This window comes from Ochotona princeps, chromosome 3 (genome assembly GCF_030435755.1).
Source record: "Ochotona princeps isolate mOchPri1 chromosome 3, mOchPri1.hap1, whole genome shotgun sequence".
Lineage (NCBI taxonomy): Eukaryota > Metazoa > Chordata > Mammalia > Lagomorpha > Ochotonidae > Ochotona > Ochotona princeps.
In genome coordinates, this window is record NC_080834.1 from 16,898,096 (window position 1) to 16,917,098 (window position 19,003).

The 19,003-nt window shown below is 43.9% G+C and overlaps 1 protein-coding gene across 1 annotated transcript in view; it reads left to right on the forward strand.

Annotated features, from left to right (window-relative positions):
- Window positions 1-1,340: 1,340 nt before the first annotated feature.
- Window positions 1,341-19,003, forward strand: part of MLF1 (myeloid leukemia factor 1) — a 44,723-nt gene continuing 27,060 nt past the window's right edge. The window contains exon 1 of the mRNA XM_004598577.3: window positions 1,341-1,540. Within this exon, the coding sequence (XP_004598634.3) occupies window positions 1,494-1,540 (47 nt within the window). The 5' untranslated portion in view covers window positions 1,341-1,493. The remainder of the gene's footprint in view (window positions 1,541-19,003) is intronic.

Sequence of the window (19,003 nt, forward strand, 5' to 3'; positions counted from 1 at the left end):
TGTAAAAGTGTTGCTAGCAACATGTACCTGTATTATTATTATTATTTTATTTTTTTTTTTTAGATTTTATTATTATTGGAAAGCCGGATATACAGAGAGGAGGAGAGACAGAGAGGAAGATCTTCCATCCGATGTTTCACTCCCCAAGTGAGCCGCAACGGGCCGGTGCACGCCGATCCAAAGCCGGGAACCAGGAACCTCTTCCAGGTCTCCCACGTGGGTGCAGTGTCCCAATGCATTGGGCCGTCCTCAACTGCCTTCCCAGGCCACAAGCAGGGAGCTGGATGGGAAGTGGAGCTGCCGGGATTAGAACCGGCGCCCATATGGGATCCCAGGGCGTTCAAGGCGAGGACTTTAGCCGCTAGGCCACGCCGCCGGACCCGTACCTGTATTATATTTAAAAGCAGTTCCCTGGGTCTGGCATGGTGGCTCAATAGGCTAATCATCCACCTGCAACCAATGGCATCCCAAATGGGCATCTGGTTCATGTCCCGGCTGCTCCACTTCCCCATCCAATTCCCTGCCTGTGGCCTGAGAGAGCAGTGGGGGATGACCCAAATCTTTAGGATCTTGCACTGAGATGGGAGACCAGAAGAAGCTCCTGGCTCCTGGTTTCAGATCCACTCAGCCGTGGCTGTTGTGGCCATTTGGGAAGTGAACCAGCGGGTGGAAGATCTTTATCTCTCCTCTCTACAAATCTGCTTTTCCAATAAAAATAAACACTTTAAAAATAATAATAAAAATCGTATCACAATAGAATTTTTGATGGATATGGCTGCTTGTCACAGGCCTAGTAGTGAGCTCAGTCTTGCTCAGTTAGCTTAAGGGATGCCTCTGAGAGACGCAGAAAGGAGGTCAAAAACAGGGTAACAGTGTCGTTTGTTTGTCGTCCTGCCTCTGTATTAACGGTTCCCACCTTGGGAAACACAGCTTCAGTTTCAAACTCAGAAAAGGCAAATAAAAACTTACTTTCTTCAAGAATGGAGTGCACTATCTGCTAACTGCTCTCAAAAACTTTCTGCATACTTTTGTTACTACCATGCATAGCTTTTGGCCAACCACTGAAGCATGTTTCAGTTCCATGCCGACCCTTCTCCATTTTCCCAAAAAGAGACCTAGAGGGGTCGGTACCGAGGGCTAGCTGCCTAAGGTCACAAAGAGGATGGTCTTATCTTTTGCGTCTTGAAGCTCTGACAAGCCTTCGTGTCCCTCCACAGGCTTGGTGAACCCTTGCCAAGCGTCTCCCCTCCACTGTGTTGATTGTGGTTGCCATGACAGCGGCGCCGTGTTCCCCGCCCGTCTTGGTGACGTCGCAGGCCGCCGTCCAATAGGAAGGCGGTCCTGTGTCCTCGCCCCGCCTTTCCCAGCAGGCTCCGCCTGCGCGGCCGGGAGCTTTGCGACAACGGCGCTTCGGCGGTGAGCTCCGTCCGCGGCCTCGGCGAGTTCCACCGATTTCCAACCTGAGCGCCTGTGGCCGCCGAGACAGAGCCACGATGTTCAGGATGCTGAGCAGCAGCTTCGAGGACGACCCTTTCTTCTCGTGAGTGCCGGGCCAGAACCTGCGGTGGCTGCCGAGGGCACAGAGCGAGGAGGGCGGGTGGGACTTGGGAGGAGGCTGTGGGGGAGACGGGGGGGGGGGGGGAGGCTGTGGGGAGACCGGGAGGAGGCTGTGGGGGAGACCGGGAGGAGGCTGTGGGGAGACCGGGAGGAGGCTGTGGGGAGACCTGGGGAGGCTGTGGGGGAGACCGCGAGGAGGCTGTGGGGGAGGCCGGGGGGAGGCTGTGGGGAGACTTGGGGGAGGCTGTGGGGAGACCTGGGGGAGGCCGGGGGGAGGCTGTCGGGGAGGCCAGGGGGAGGCTGTGGGGAGACCGCGAGGAGGCTGTGGGGGAGACTGTGGGGGAGACGGGGGGGGGGGCTGTGGGGAGACCGGAGGGAGGCTGTGGGGGAGACCGGGGGGAGGCTGTGGGGGAGACCGGGGGGAGGCTGTGGGGGAGGCCAGGGGGAGGCTGTGGGGAGACCGGGAGGAGGCTGTGGGGAGACCGGGGGGAGGCTGTGGGGGAGACGGGGGGAGGCTGTGGGGGAGACCTCGAGGAGGCTGTGGGGAGACCGGGGGGAGGCTGTGGGGGAGACCGCGAGGAGGCTGTGGGGAGACCGGGGGGAGGCTGTGGGGGAGACCGCGAGGAGGCAATGGGGGAGACCGGGGGAAGGCTGTTGGGGAGGCCAGGGGAGGCTGTGGGGAAGACCGAGAGGAGGACCGGGAGGAGGTTGTGGGGAAGACCGAGAGGAGGCTGTGGGGTGACAGGAGGCTGTGGGGGAGACCGGGGGAAGGCTGTGGGGAGGCCAGGGGAGGCTGTGGGGAAGACCGAGAGGAGGACCGGGAGGAGGTTGTGGGGTGACAGATAGGAGGCTGTGGGGGAGGCCCGGGGAGGCTGTGGAGGTGACCGGGAGGAGACGGGGCAGGGGAGGCTGGGGGTGACGGATAGGAGGCTGGGGGTGACGGGAGAGGCGGTGGGTGAGGTCCTCACGCCCGGGTGCTCGCACTCCCGGCCCAGTTCCCCTGGCGCTGCAGGTGGCCGTGGCTGCCGGCCAGGATGCTCTGCACTCCCGGGATATCATATCTCAGAGGTATCGGATGATAGCCCCTTGTTCCAGGTGAGGGAGGGTGCGTCCTTGACGGCGCCTCACTCCCGGGTTGCTGAGGTCCCGCGGGGGCCCTGCTGGTTGCCTTGGCTTGCTGCATCTACAAAGCTGGCCTTGTTTGCCACGGACCCCTTTCGGTCAGCAGCCCAGGACGGACGGGAGCTTGTAGCACCTCAAGGGAACAGGTGCGGCTACCGGGAGAACAGGTCCCGCCAACGGCTTGTGATGCCCTGGGAACAGAAGTTAGCTTCACCCTCCCAGTTTCCTGGTGTTTTATTTTCTTCAAAAAGCATCATGTTCTGGCTATTATATAAAGGAGATGGAATAATTTAGTTGAACTCCCCAAGATAGCAAATTTTGTGAAACTTCTTTGCCAATTTGTTGTGCCAATTTGGATTTGGATTTTTGTGTCCCAGTTTATTTTTTTAATGTAACTTTGAGTTAGCTTTTAGCAAACTCAATATGATTTGTCAGTGCCATTCTAAGAATGTAATGGTACTCCACAAATCCCTCCTCCACAGTTGATTTTAATCCCTTAGAATTCTGCATGCAACGTGAAGATCATTTTTTCTCTTTAAAAAATAGTAATTTTTAATTTTTATAAACAGCAAATTTTATGTATTTCATATGTGTGGTTGTAAGTGCATAATGAGACTTTCCACCCTACCCTGCTTCCTTTTTAATTTTTCAATGACATATTTTCAGCTTATACTCATAAACAACCCTCTACTAAACAAATACTAAGTGAAAAAAAATTGTTCCTCAGGGAGTATAGACAAAGGATAAGAACAATAGTCAAATCTCAAAATCTCAATTTCACTGATGTATTTTTTGCACCCTTTCTATTAGTTATCACAAATCAGGGAAAATGTGGATTTGTCCTTTTGAGACTGGCTTATTTTACTAAGCATAATGTGAGGCAAAAGTTCACCACAGTCTGCTACAGGTTCTCTCATTGTTTTTAAGAAAAAAAAAATGTTACCTTGGTTTAAATATACTAGTACCAATTCAAAAGCAAAAATTTTCTCTTCTTAAAACCCCCTCAACTAAATATATGTATGGAGTTGAGGTCTTGAAGTGGTTCTTATGTAGATGCGAATGAGTATAGAGAGTAACACTTAAGACCATATGACAGAATTTTTTAATTGTGTGATTTGCTGGATTATATCAAAAGGAGCAGTGGGCTTAAGTAAACTGTGAATATGTAATTAGGATCTTCTTTGAAACCTCAAGCAGAAGTGTAATTGAGACTCGGGGTGACGCTTTCTGAGTAAAGGTAGTGACCCCAAGGTCAGGGTCAGGAATAGTAACAGACCAGAGTAGTAGTCACACATCAAAGTGCACTCTGCCTGGAATGTAAAAGGTCATCAGTTACATCCGTCATCACCACCATAGCCTTGTTTAGACACGGGCAACAGTGGATACATTGGAGATGAAATGATTGCAATTGGTCATTTCTTTCTTCAATTAATTACAAATAAATAATTGGGGGTACAGGAGAAAGAATGTGGGTTTATACCTATTTTAGGTAATTTGTCATTTAGCCTACATTTTTTAACCCCAACTCCAAACAAAACAAGTATCCCTTATTTAATTGAATTGAAACATAGGGGATTCATAAAAATGACAAACTAAATTATCTGCACCCCTTTGGGATGTAGAAGGGAAGTGGCACACATAGCCCATGCCTGCTGCCATCTTTCATGTAAACATTGTTCCTGTTGGCTTCCACAGTGGGTAGTTACATGGAAAGAATTCAGTAAATGTATTTTTTTTAATAATGATCTGGTGTGCTTTATTACTTGTAGTTAACTCACCATAGAGTTGATTGTGTTCAGAAAATGCTATTGTTGATGTTGACATTTAAGATTTATTTTGTATTGGAAAGACAGCAATACGGAGAGAGGGATAGAGAGACTGAGATCTTACATTGTGTGCAGGGGCCCAAGCGCTTGGGCCATTCTACACTGCTTTCCCAGGCCACAAGCAGGGAGCTGGATCAAAAGTAAAGTGGAGCAGCTGGAACTCAAACCGACGCCCATAAAGGGATTTCCACACTATAGGCAGAGGATTAGCCTAGCACACTGCCACACCAGCCCCAATGTTGACATTTTCTGATTACAACATTGCTGCTTTCTAAGAAGTCCATGAGATCACAATCAAGCATAATCACTGTAGGTACGCTGTACTCTTACCAGTTATTCAGAAGTTGATAGACAAAGAATATAATTTGGGGGATTTAAATTTAGAAATATTAATTTGAGACTGATAATCCTTAGTCAATTTGTTAAATGCTTAAGAATGTTGAGTTAAAAATTATTCAAATTTATAGAATTCAGAGAACTGTTACATTTTCCTAACAGTGTATGTTGAAATGTTTCCTTGAAAAACTAAAGATACTTTAAAAATTGGGCCCGGCAGTGTGGCCTAGCGGCTAAGGTCCTCACCTTGAACGCGCCGGCATTCCATATGGACACCGGTTCTAATCCCGGCAGCTCCACTTCCCATCCAGCTCCCTGCTTGTGGCCTGGGAAAGCAGTTGAGGACGGCCCAATGCTTTGGGACCCTGCACCCACGTAGGAGACCTGGAAGAGGTTCCTGGTTCCCGGCTTTGGATCGGCGTGCACCGGCCCGTTGCGGCTCACTTGGGGAGTGAATCATCGGATGGAAGATCTTCCTCTCTGTCTCTCCTCCTCTCTGTATATCTGACTTTCCAATAAAAATGAAAAAATCTTTAAAAAAAAAAGATACTTTAAAAATTATATTTGAAAATTGGTGTGTTCATGTTTGAGACTTTTTAAAAAATTGGCATCATCTCTTTAAGCTGAGGTTATTTCTGTGAAAAAATTCACATTATGTATTTAGGCATACCTTCTTGAGTAATGCTTGGTTAAAAATGAAGCTAAAGTGGATACCTTCCGGGCCTAGTGCAATGGTTGATTTAGCTAATCTTCTCTTTACAAGCACCAAGATTCCATATGAGTGCTGTTTTCGTGTCCCAGCTGCTCCATTTCCCATCCAGCTCCCTGCTTGTGGCGTGGGAAAGCAGTGAAGGACAGCCCAAAGCTTTGGGGCCTGGCACCTGTGTGGGGGACCAGTAAGAAGCTCCTGGCTCCTGGCTTTGAATCAGCTCCACTCTGGCTGTTGCTGCTATTTTGGGGGTGAACCAGTAGATGGGAAGATCTTTCTGTCTCTCCTTCTCTTTTTAAATCTGCCTTTCCAGTAAAAATAGATGAATCTTTAACAGAATATAAAACAGTTGACACCTCCTGGCATGTAGTTTTCTGAAGAATACTTGTTCTGGGTCTGGCACAGTAGCCTAGTGGCTAGAGTCCTTGCCTTGCATGTGCCAGGATCCCATATGGGTACCAGTTTGTGTACTGGCCTCCTCACTTCCCATCCAGCTTCCTGCTTATGGCCTGGGAAAACAGTAGAGGATGACCAAAAGCCTTCGGACCTTGCACCCACATGGAAGATCCGGAAGAAGCTCCTGGCTCCTGGCTTGGATCAGCTCAGCTCTGGCCATTGCAGCCACTTGGGGAGTAAATCAGTAGACAGAGAATCTTCCTCTCTGTCTCTCCTCCTCTGTATGTCTGACTTTCCAAGAAAATAATCATCAAAAAATACTTTCTCACACTTGGTTCTGTTTAAGAATATATACATATAAATTTGAGATTGGACCTACAGCACAGCAGTTAAAATGCCACTTAGGACACCTGAATACCATATTACAGTGGCTGGGTTCCAGTACTGACTTGGCTCCCGATTCCAGCTTCCCGCTAATCTGTGCTGTGGGAGGCAGCAGGTGGCGGCTTAAGTCGTTGAGTCTCTGCCAGCTACATGATTGAGGTCCTGGCTACAGCCTTGGCCCAACCACATCTATTTCTAGCTTCCAGGAGTGAACCAGCAAATTGGAGATCTCTATGCGCCTGTATATGGGCACCTGGGCATGAGGCACCTCTCTGCCTATACACCTAAAATAAAAGTTAATATGGAATATGTAGTTAAATATGTGTGTATAGACATGACAGTTGAAGCTGAAATTATTTTTTTAAAGATTTATTTATTTTTTATTACAAAGTCAGATATACAGACAGGAGGAAAGACAGTGAGAAGGATCTTCCATCCAATGATTCACTCCCCAAGTGAGCCGCGCCACGCCAATCTGGAGCCAGGAGCCAGGAACCTCTTCCGGGTCTCCCATGCGGGTGCAGGGTCCCAATGCATTAGGCCATCCTCGACTGCTTTCCCAGGCCACAAGCAGGGAGCTGGATGGGAAGTGGAGCTGCCAGGATTAGAACCAGGCCACGCCGCCGGGCCCATGAAGTTAAAATGATTTTGATATATATAAAGAATATCAAATTTTTAGTATAAGAATTTAAATATGGGGGCCTGGAGGCTTGGCTTAGCGGCTGAAGTCCTCGTCTTGAATGCGCCGGCATCCCATATGGGTGCTGGTTCTAATCCCGGCAGCTCCACTTCCCATCCAGCTCCCTGCTTGTGGCCTGAGAAGGCAGTCAAGGATGGCCCTAGGCTTTGGGACCCTGCACCCGCATGGGAGACTTGGAAGAGGTTCCTGGTTCCCGGCTTTGGATCAGCACAGCACCGGCCGCTGCGCTCACTTGGGGGAGTGTATCATAAGATCTTTCTCTCTGTCTGTATATCTGACTTTGTAATAAAAAATAAATAAATCTTTTTTAAAAAGGAATTTAAATATGTGTAGTGATTCAGAATTTTCTACTTGATACAGAAACTGAATCTTTAGAGCTACAGAAAAATTCTGGTCAGGCACGCCTGCAAACAGTGGTTCTATTACCACCTACAAGCGGTGGGTGATTGAAGACTCAGAACAGACTGGACAAACCTACTAGCCTTATTTCTAATGAATTATTTTGCTCAAACCACTTACTGTCTCAGGTGCACATCGTGTGTGATGACTAGTCTGAGATCCAATCACCCATGTATAGAAGGGCACTTCATAAAGTTTATGGGAAAAGAAGCTTAGAGATGTTTATTCTGGTGCAAAAACAATGAAATTCATGCATGCCTTATCATGTATGCTTGCCTTGCCCATTTCAAGGATCCTTGTATATTTACAGTGTGTTAGTACCTCATCTCCTTGCTCCCAGCTGTAGCTTAAACTTACATTTCTATAGGTTGAATTTTAAAACATTTTACAAATACATATTCTGTCCTTTGGAAGTATAGTTGGTTGTTAAAGGATGTCACTTTGACCCATCTATTGAGTTAAAAGTGAATGCATTCATGTACAAATCATGCTTCAACTGTTGTCTTTATTGAGAGCATTCTTCTAAAATAGAAAATAAGACAGGAGCATCTTGTGAGGTGAGTTTTAAGCTTTCAAAATTATCTACATATTTGTTTCAGATGTGTGTTGTGAGGTAGAATCTTCAACAAGATGTCATAGTTTGTAACTAATATTCTGTCACATGTATCTTTCATCCTCAGCACTTAATAAAGGTAAATCAAGAATATTCACCTAATTTATTGATTTTTATTGATGCCTACAATGTCAGGAAACATTTCAGTAGCAGAATGATGGACTTAATGACTGTTCATGAAGGACCACCCATTGTAATACTAGAGGAGAAATCAATAGAGGGGGCGGGGACTTGAGGAGAGTACAGGAAATCCCAGAGCCTATGGAACTACATCATAGAACAATAATTAAAAAAAAAATTTAAAGGGTACTGATTTTTCAAGTTCCCGTCTATGTTAAGACCCCTCTCTCCATAGTTCTTTTTAGCTCCTGCTATAATTTTCTCAGAAATGCTTTATTATAGCAATTATTCACAAGACAATTTTTAAGCTTTAAGATATCTGACAGATAAAGCTCTAGAGGCTTTGAATTGAAAAAATGTGGATGCAGGGTAAACTATTCATGTGAGCATCCTTTGGTTTGTTAGGTGAAAGCAATGAGTTAGGTGCCAAGAAGCACAACCTGATTCTGGCATGGTTAGTTGCACACTCATAATAATGTCGTTTTACATACATCATAATGGCGGTTCTGTTGATGTGTAGTGTAAATCTACACAGAAAAAGGAGATAAGTAATTGTAGGATTACAAGAAGACATATCATTCCTACAGCTTTTTGATGGGTTCTAAAATACAAAAATTTTGAACTGTAGTTTTAAATCATGGAAAACAGAACTGCCCTTTGGAAATTTAGCTCATTGCTCCAATATTTTGGATTTCTGTTATACATAGATCTAACCATTTGGAGCCTGTTACCAATTTCTAGAACTCATGACCTCATTCCTCAAGAACGTTTTTTTTTTTTTTCCAGTATCGCATGTGTTATTTCTAATGTCAAAATGTGGATCACTTGAATATTTTTTTACCTTCGTGGAACAACTTCATTGAAACTAAGGATCATTTATTTACCAAGAGAGCCAGAACGATCTGCAGCTGCTATGAATTAGCATGTTAATGATTTAAGAGCATGTGTAGCAGTGCAATGCATTCTACGTAGAAGCACATCTATATATTGACACAGCCCAAAGAAATTTATGACAAGGCAATTAAAACACATATTGTGGAAACACTTTTTTTTAAGAAGATTTATTTATTTATTCATTTGAAAGGTTTATAAGAGAGGAGAGACAGATCTTCCATCTGTTGGTTTACTTCCCAAATGGCCACAATAGCCAGGGCTGGTGCAGACCAAAGCCAGGAACCAGGAGCTTCATTTGAGTCTCCCCTGATTTTTTCCATATTATTACAGAAGTATAGTCCTGCAAAGGAGCTATGATTCCATCAGTCTGTTATTTACGTGTGCCCTGACATTGCTGCTACAGACAATATCAGACAGTCCAGCATCCCATTATCTAGATATGTCCAAGAGTTTCATTGGGAGTCCATCTTTGATTTGAAATTAGGGATGCGTACTGCATTACTGCATTGTATCTTCACATCTGGATACGGTAGTCTCTACTATGACATCACTATGTATTCCGTTACACGAGAAGCCATGAAATAAAGTCAAAAACAGGTATGAAGTTAAAACAACAACAACAAAATTATAGCACCGTGGAGTCAAAAAAGTGCACCATTGAATAACCAATGCATGGGTGAAGAAAAGAAAACATAAAAGCCTCTTGGTTAAAATGATGCCACCGTGCAATCCATCAGCTAGTGATGAAGTCGACAAGAGAAAAAAAAAAAACATTTGGAAGAAATGAAAATGAAATAAAAAAAACATGAAAACACATAGAATGTAGCAAAAACAGTATGGAAAGGGTTATTGAAGTTAAAATTTGCATGATGGCTTTCTTATATTTACAACATATTGTTTTGGTCCTTTTGGGATTGACTTATTTCACTGAGCATAATGGTCTCTAGTTGCAACAATCTAGTTCCAAATTGTATAATTTCATTCTTTTTTAATGGCTGAGTAATATTTCATGAAGAAGATGTGCCAGTTTCTTTAACCACTTCTCTTTGGACTGGCATCTGGATTGTTTCCATGTCTTTGCTATTGTAGATTGTGCTGCTATAAATGTGGGATTACAGATCCCCTTCTCATATGCAATTTTCATTTCCTTTGGGAATATTCCTCTAGTTACTTGTAATAGTTTCTAATAATTCTCTGTATGTCTGAGGTATCTGTTGTTACATTTCCTTTCTCGTCTCTGATGCTATTGCTGTGTATCTTCTCCCTCCTTTTTTCTGGTTAGTTGGGCTAGTGGGGAGTCTATTTTGTTGATTTTCTTGAAAAAACAGCTCTCTGATTTACTGATCTTGCGTATAGTTCTCTTGGTCTCTTTTTGATTTATCTTCTCCCTTATTTTGGTTGTTTCTTTTTTCCTTGTACTCTTGAGATTGCTTTGTTGTTGTTTTTCTAGTTCCTTCAACTGTAAGGTTAGCTAATTTACTTGGTTCTTTTCTAGTTTCGTTTAACATAAGCATTGATTGAGATGAACTTTCTGAACACTGCCTTGATTGTGTACCATAAGTTTTGATATGTTGTGTTGATACCTTCATTTGTTTCAAGAAATTTTTATTTATTTTTTTAAATAAACTTTTTTTAAAGATTTATGTATTTTTATTACAAAGTCAGATATACAGAGAGGAGGAGAGAGAGAGAAATATCTTCCGTCCGATCATTCACTCCTCAAGTGAGTGCAACAGCTGGTGCTGTGCTGATCTGGAGCCAGGAGCTAAGAACTTCCTCCAGGTCTCCCACAAGGGTGCAGGGTCCCAAAGCATTGGGCCGTTCTCAATTGCTTTCCCAGGCCACAAGCAGGGAGCTGGATGGGAAGTGGAGCTGCCGGGATTAGAACCAGCGCTCATGTGGGATCCCGGCGCGTTCAAGGATTAGCCGCTAGGCCACGCCGCCGGGCCCTCAAGAAATTTTTAAATTTCCCCTTTGATTTCCTCTCTAACCCATTGCTCATTTAGTACCGTATTATTCAGTCTCCATGTGTTTGCAAGTCTTCCTGGGTATTTTGACTTCTTGGTCTCTAATTTTACTCCACTGATGGTCTGAGAAGGCATGGTATAATTTTTTTTAATTTGCTAAGGCTTTTCGTGTGTCCTATGACATGATCAATTCTGGAGAAGGTTTCATGTGCTGTCTGTAGGATGGAAAGTTCAGTAGATATCAACTGAGTCCACTTACTTTAGTGTTTGGGTGAGTTCTGTTGCTGCTTTGCTGGGTTTCTGTCTCATTGATCTGCCTGTTAGTGTTAAAGGGGTATTAAAATCCCTTACTGTTACTGTATTGGAGTCTGTTTCTCCCTTTAAATCCATTAATATTTGTTTCATGTAGCTAGATACCTTGGCATTTGGTGCATATACGTTTATTATGGTACCTCTTCTTGCTGAATGAATCTTTGGATCATTATGTGGTGTCCTTCTTCATCTCCTTTAATGCTTTTCACATCAAAGTCAAATATCAGCTGATATAAGATGGCTACATGGGCACATTTTTTCTTACCAATAGCTTAGAATATCTTTTTCCATTCTTTTACTTTGTTTCCTCTGATCTTTGAAGGTAAAATGTATCTCCTGTAAACAGAAGATCAATGAGTTTTGTTCTTTGATGCAGTCCTCTAATTTATGACATTTGCTTGATGAGTTTAAACCATTTACATTCAGTGTTAATATGGATAGGTGACAGTTTGGTCCTGTCATTTTAGCAATGAGTTGTTCTTTGATTGAGTCTTCCGTTAGCCTTTTGGTGGGATGTTCTCCACATTTGCCTTTGATTTAGGTAGTTGCTATTCCTTTTCTCTTTCATGAGAACATCTTTGAGTATCATTTGTAGGGCAGGTTTAGCAGAGGCAAATTCTTGGTGTTTTTCTTTACTATGAAAGAACTTTATTTCATTTTCAAAGACAAAGGAGAGCTTTACTGGATACATTATTCTGGGCTGAAAATTCTTCCCTTTTACATTCTGGAATGTCACTCCATTCTCTTCTGGCCTATAGCGTTTCCTCTGAGAGATCAGCTGTGAGTTTGATTGGGGTTTCTGTATAAGTCACTTGATTTTTTTCATGTGCACGTCTAAGGATCTTTTCCTTGTCTTTAACTGAAGAGAGCTTGATTATCATTTGTTGTGGTGAAGTTCACTTTTGATCAACTCTGTTGGAAGTTCTGTGACCCTCTGTATATTGTATATAGTTTTCCAATTCTTTGTTCAGATTAGGAAAGTTTTCATTTATTGTTTCATTGAATACACCTTTATCCCAGCTTTTCTTTTTGTCCATTCTGTGATTCCCATAACTCTTTTTTTTTAAGATTTGTTTATTTTTATTGAAAGACAGATGTACAGAGAGGGGAGACAGCAAGGAAGATATTTCATCCGATGGTTCACTCTCTAAGTGGCCACAATGGCTGGAGCTGAACCAATTCGAAATCAAGAGCCAGGAACTTCTTCTGGGTCTCCCTTGTAGATACAAGGTCCCAAGGCGTTTCGCCATTGTCAAATGCTTTCCCTGGCCACAAGTAGGGAGCTGGATGGGAAGCAGGACCGCCAGATTGGAACCAGTGCCTATATGGGATCGTGGCACGTTCAAGGCAAGGACTTTAGCCGCTATGCTATCATACCAGGCTTGATTCCCATAACTCTTATTTTGAGCCTTTAATCCCATCTCTTAAGTCTTGGATTTTTGTGTTTTTTTTAGCTTGACTCAACTGTGGTTGCAGCCTTTTGTTTGTTTCCCCCTGGTAACAGAAAATATCTTCTAATTCTGAGATTCTTTCTTCTGCTTCATTCGTTCTATTTTGGAGAGTTTCCAGTGTACTTTTTTTTTTTTTAAAGATTTATTTTTATTACAAAGTCAGATATACAGAGAGAGGAGGAGAGACAGAGAGAAAGATCTTCCATCCGATGATTCACTCCCCAAGTGAGCGCAACGGGCTGGTGCGCGCCGATCCGAAGCTGGGAACCTGGAACCTCTTCCAGGTCTCCCACGCGGGTGCAGTGTCCCAAGGCATTGGGCCGTCCTTGACTGCCTTCCCAGGCCACAAGCAGGGAGCTGGATGGGAAGTGGAGCTGCCGGGATTAGAACCAGCGCCCATATGGAATCCCGGGGCTTTCAAGGCGAGGACCTTAGCCGCTAGGCCACGCCGCTGGGCCCTCCAGTGTACTTTTAATTTATTCCACTCTATTGTTAATTTCTTTTATATCAGCTTTCATTTGATTCATTTCCTGTGTGACATGTTCCTTAAATTCCTTGAACTCCTGTAATAGGTGCTTCTCATTGTTGTTCAAAAGCTTTATAATGAGTTTTCTGAATTTTGTGTTCCCTATTTTCTTTTCTTTCTTTTTTTTTTTTTTAAAGATTTTATTGTTATTGGAAAGCCGGATATACAGAGAGGAGGAGAGACAGAGAGGAAGATCTTCCATCCAATGTTTCACTCCCCAAGTGAGCCGCAACAGGCCAGTACACGCCAATCCGAAGCCGGGAACCAGGAATCTCCTCCGGGTCTCCCACACGGGTGCAGGGTCCCAAAGCTTTGGGCCATCCTCGACTGCTTTCCCAGGCCAGAAGCAGGGAGCTGGATGGGAAATGGAGCTGCCAGGATTAGAACCAGCGCCCATATGGGATCCCGGGGCGTTCAAGGCGAGGACTTTAGCTGCTAGGCCATGCCGCCGGGCCCGTGTCCCCTATTTTCTGAATGTCTTCCTCAGTTAACTCTGAGGTTGGTAGAGGTCTTTGCTTCTTTTTCTGGAGAGTCTTCAGTAACATTCATAGTGCCTCTGTCTGTTCTCTTACTTTTGTCCTTGCAATTCTGGTTGGCGGATTCTTCTCCTTAGGGCAGGTTTCTAAGATGCTTTAGCTACAGGTCTACACATTGATTTTTACGTTTAATCAGTGTCCCAGATTTGAGAATGCCAGGTGTCCTGAATAACTGGGTTATCAGTGGCACTGATCTTGCCAAATTGTGCTGGCCATAAGTTTGAGTGCCACCTGGAGTTATTTTTGGTGGAGTCTGTAGGGTGTCACATTGGAACTGTTTTCTATGAGGAGCTGGTACAATGCTTAAAGTTGGAAGTGATTTTGTTCCCAATTTAGCTCTTGTGTGGCTCAGCTGTCCTCCTTTCAGTCTAACAGTACCTGGTCCCATAAAAATGGCACCTGAATCCTACTGATTTAGTGCATGCGCAATTTACCTCTGTTCCTCCTGACCTCTGAGCCCTTGCCCCTCTGTGCAAAATGACTCCTGGCAGGGCAACGACAGAGATCGGAGGCTGCCAGCCGAGCTGCAAAGCTGGTGCTGCGTTCCCTGTGGGCTCAGCTCAGTGCAGTTAATTAGAAACAAGCCCTCTCCAGACCATCATTTCAAATTTGCCCTCTGCCCCACTACACAAGATGGCATCCAGCTACTTGAGGGTTTTCTGTTCAATGCGACACAGCTCTGCCATTTCCGCCGCTTCCATGTGTTTAGGGGTCTCGAGGTACCCTCCTGCCAACTGACTGACCTCTATCTTTTCCTGTAATCTGTTCCTTGTGCTTCACTCTAATGATTCTCCATCATCCCAAACGTGTCCCACTCCTTGCCGCCATCTTGCCTCTCTCCTTCACATAAGTCTTTACATTTTAAATTACCATAGTAGTTTATGTATGTAAGATGACTAGTTTGTAGGATATGAATTCTTAAAAGCATCATGAATTCTGCAGTTTGTTATCCTATGAATGAAATATTTGTTCTCCAAATAGAACAGCAAAGTTATGGGATATATTGATATACACATGTAAACTTTCTCAGTTAAGAAAACTAACTCTAAAGATTAATTTTAAAACTATAGAAGCTCCTTGCTACCTCAAACATTTTTTAACTGTGATAAAAGTGAATTCAAGCATGAACAAGAAAAATCATAAAATCCTATTTCCAAGCAGTTGCCGTTCTGGTTAAGCAGGAATTTAACTCAGAAGAAAGTTCAACCAGATTTCCCCCGGTTGCTCAGATCAGTGCAGAAGTCATGCTGTGGGACCACTTTTGTCTCACTGCTTCTTCCAAAATGTAACCATTTGTTCATATCACTCCTTAGCATTTGCTGTGCATATGAATATAACTATTTTAAAAAGGAAAAACTGGAGAAACAATTTAAGTGAAATACATCTAGTTCATTAAGCTTTAAGCTCAATTACAGTGCAGTGAGAATAAACTTCATCAGTTCTATGTTTCTTTAGGAAAACCATAGCTCTTTAATGTTCATTCACATAAAAAATCTAATACTTGGGGCCTGGCACAGTAGCAGAGCAGGTGAAGTCCTCGCCTTGCCCGCTCCTAGATCCCATATGGACGCCACTTTGTATACCAGCAGCCCCACTTCCCTTCCAGCTCCCAGCTTGAGACCTGGGAGAGAAGTGGAGGACAGCCCAGAGCCTTGGGACCCTGCACCTGAGTGGGAGACCCGGAAGAGGCTCCTGGCTCCTGGCTTCAGATTGGCACAGCTCTAGCCATTGCGGTCACTTGGGGAGTGAATCATCAGAGGAAGATCTTCCTGTCTGTCTCTCCTCCTCTGTATACATTTGACTATCCAATAAAAATAAAATAAATCTTAAAAAACTGAATATTCACCAAAGTATTTGTCTTCATTATAACTGAATCATCTCTTTTTGTTAAGAATTTCTTACGTAATTCCAAGAACCAGCATTTTCACCTCTGTGCTTGCAAATCTCCAGTGAGTATACAGCCATAAGCAAAAGGACCCCATTTTGTATTACCCATTTTTATTCTTTTCAATTTTTCTTTTTAATATTTACGTAGTTGAGAGGGATAAGTACGGAGGAAGGTGGATGGAACAAATGTTTCAGGGTTTTTTTCCTCCTTTGTCTGCAGTGGGGAAAGTCAGAGGGGGACCGCTCATTGTGTCAAACTACATCAGTACCCGTGGATGGAAGATAGTCATATGACGACACCTTAGAGACTCTAATGTGGGAAAGAGTGTTCTGAGGGTATTACTTGAATATTTTTGATAGTTCTGAGAAGTTGTTGGTTTTGTTGCTCCAGGGATGTAAAAATCTTTCCAAGATCTTTTGGGTGATTTCTACTCTACCTTAGTGCTTCCACAGAGCCAAGAATATGATGCAAACTTTGCCAGAATTGTCCAACCTGTTCTGCTTTCAGTCAATGTCCCTTGCTGCCCTAGAAGAGCCTGCTGCCATTACCCCCATGTGTTTCGGAGCATGCTGTCCACTGCATAGGCATTAGCAATTGAGGCTGCTCAGTCCAGACACATGCACTTCAGTCTCAGATCACATAGCCTGTGATTTTCCCTGTGGCCAGGGTCTAAGTCCAGAGGTCAGGTTGGGAAGCCTCCTCCCTGGAAACCTCTCCTGGGGTGACCTCAGACTTGACTCTTGTGTATGTCAGCTAGCACAGGGTCAGGTGTGGTCTGTCACCCACACCAGCCGAAGCACATACTGGTGGATGCAGCTGCCTGGTCGGTCCTGCCCCAGCCCCATATCTTATGCAGACCTATGGGTACTGCAACCCTGCCCAGCCAGCTTGCTGTTGTCCTCACACTACTAACGCATCACCTATTCTTAAGCATGCATTATTAAATCAACTCCATATAGTTATATTTCTTTCTTTTTTTATTATGCAACATTTCAAACATACTACAAAGGTATAACAAATACTTTAATCTGGTTTGTGAAGTGACAACTTGTTTATGCATCTTAGGACTTCTCAAAACACTTTTAAGATTGTTCCTTCAAATTAAAAAATAGGGTAAATATATACCAGCTTTTGATTCCTTAATTTGAAAGTAACTTGATCATTGCTTTTCTGCCCTCTAGAATATCAAAAGCTGAGGCACTCAGTGTGCTCTTGAATTTTTCAGCTTTTGATAAAATACTGATTCTCTCAGCTGATAAAAAAGAAAGGGATCAATTTCTTAAACTTCTTGTGCCCCTTCTATTTGTAAGATAGCAGTTAAAGCTAAAATCCCGCAAGTAAGAGTTTAAAAGTCACCACTCTACTAACACATTAAAATCTAAACATTCTTTTTTTTTAAAAAAAAGATTTATTCATTTTTTTTATTGGAAAGCCGGATATACACAGAGGAGGAGAGACAGAGAGGAAGATCTTCCGTCCGATGATTCACACCCCAAGTGAGCTGCAACGGGCCGGTGCGCGCCGATCCGAAGCCGGGAACCAGAAACCTCTTCCGGGTCTCCCACGCGGGTGCAGTGTCCCAGTGCATTGGGCCGTCCTCAACTGCCTTCCCAGGCCACAAGCAGGGAGCTGGATGGGAAGTGGAGCTGCCGGGATTAGAACTGGCACCCATATGGGATCCCGGGGCGTTCAAGGCGAGGATGTTAGACGCTAGGCCACGCCGCCGGGCCCAAAATCTAAACATTTTTAAAAACCAGTGATTCTTCCTAACTTCTGTCAGAGAAGTGAGGTTACAGGGCACATCATGGCCCCCACAGTAAGGCACAGGCACATAGATGATCACAGCTTACCTAAGCAGCAAGCCACAGGCAGAACCTCCTCAGAGCCAGTGAATGCCCCAAGAAGAAAACCCAAAGTATAATTGCTGAGTTGCAGGAAGCTCAGTGTAGCACCTGTGAGAGTTCACAAGGCCAGAGGGACTTCCCCAGCCCACTTTTGTGGGTTTTACCTGAAAGAGCTCTACACCTGCCCCGAACAGGCCTTTGTAATACAATGGTAAAATGATGGGGAGGAGCTAGTGTTCTACAGTAATAAAAAGGCAAATAGAGTCCATCCATTAAATTGCCTACTTCCACAACCAAAATGCCCATCAACAGAGGATTGGATAAGAAAGCTATGGTTCATGTACTCCATGGAATACTACTCAGCTATTAAAAAAAAACCAAAATGCAGTTCTTTGTGGCCAAATGGGGCAAACTGGAAACCATAATGCTAAGGGGAATGAGCCAATCCCAAAAGGTTAAATACCACATGTTTGCCTTAATTTAAGATGATATGATGTTATGTATAACATGTTATGTTTTGAATGTTATATGTTGTGTATAAACTAAAATTGAAGTATAGGTGAGGTGGTCACAGAAGGTGGCTGGGAACTCGCATTTACTTTTGACATATTGGTTACTCATTAGTATGTCAATTAATTCCATAATGATGTAAATTTTTGCTGATGGTATGTTGGAGCTTTCAATTGACTGGGATGATACTCTGCTGGCTCTGTCTTCAGACCAGAGAGGGTATACCTAAGAAGCTGTTGAACTTGACTGGACAATAAGATGCTGGACTCTATGTTTGGTATATGCTTGCAATGGGGGAATCTCAACTGAACTTGAACTGTGGTTATGCAACAAGGTGGAGGAATCCACCATGGTGGGAGGGTTTGGGGAGGGGTGGGGAGAACCCAAGTATCTGTGTAACTGTGTCACATAATACAATGTAATTAATGAAGTTAAATAATAAATAATTAAAAAAAAATTGCCTACTTCCAAATGCCTGCAATGGCCTGAAGTGGGCCAGAATGAGAGCAGGCCCTGGGAATGTCCAAGGGCCCCCTGAGGGTAGCAGGTTACCTTTCCGTCAGTGTTACTGCCTAGGGTTGATATTAAGAGGAAGCTGGAGTCGGGAGCAAACACACTGCCGAAACAACTAGGCAATACAATCTTGGGGATCACTGTCACCCAGGAGGGTGTCACTGAAACTTCATCCTGTAGCACATGACTGCGTATTTCTGTCCCACAAAACAAGTGATATTTCCCAAGTGTAAGAAGGTGTAGAAGTGTCCAGAGATGTATACAGTCTCCCTCTTAGATTTATTTAGAGAATACTCATCTTTGCAGTTTTTCACTTTAATAAATCTAAATGTTATCAAATACACCTGGGAAGTATCACTGTTCTATAAGAGTAGGAACGGAGTCCAGAGATCATCTGAGA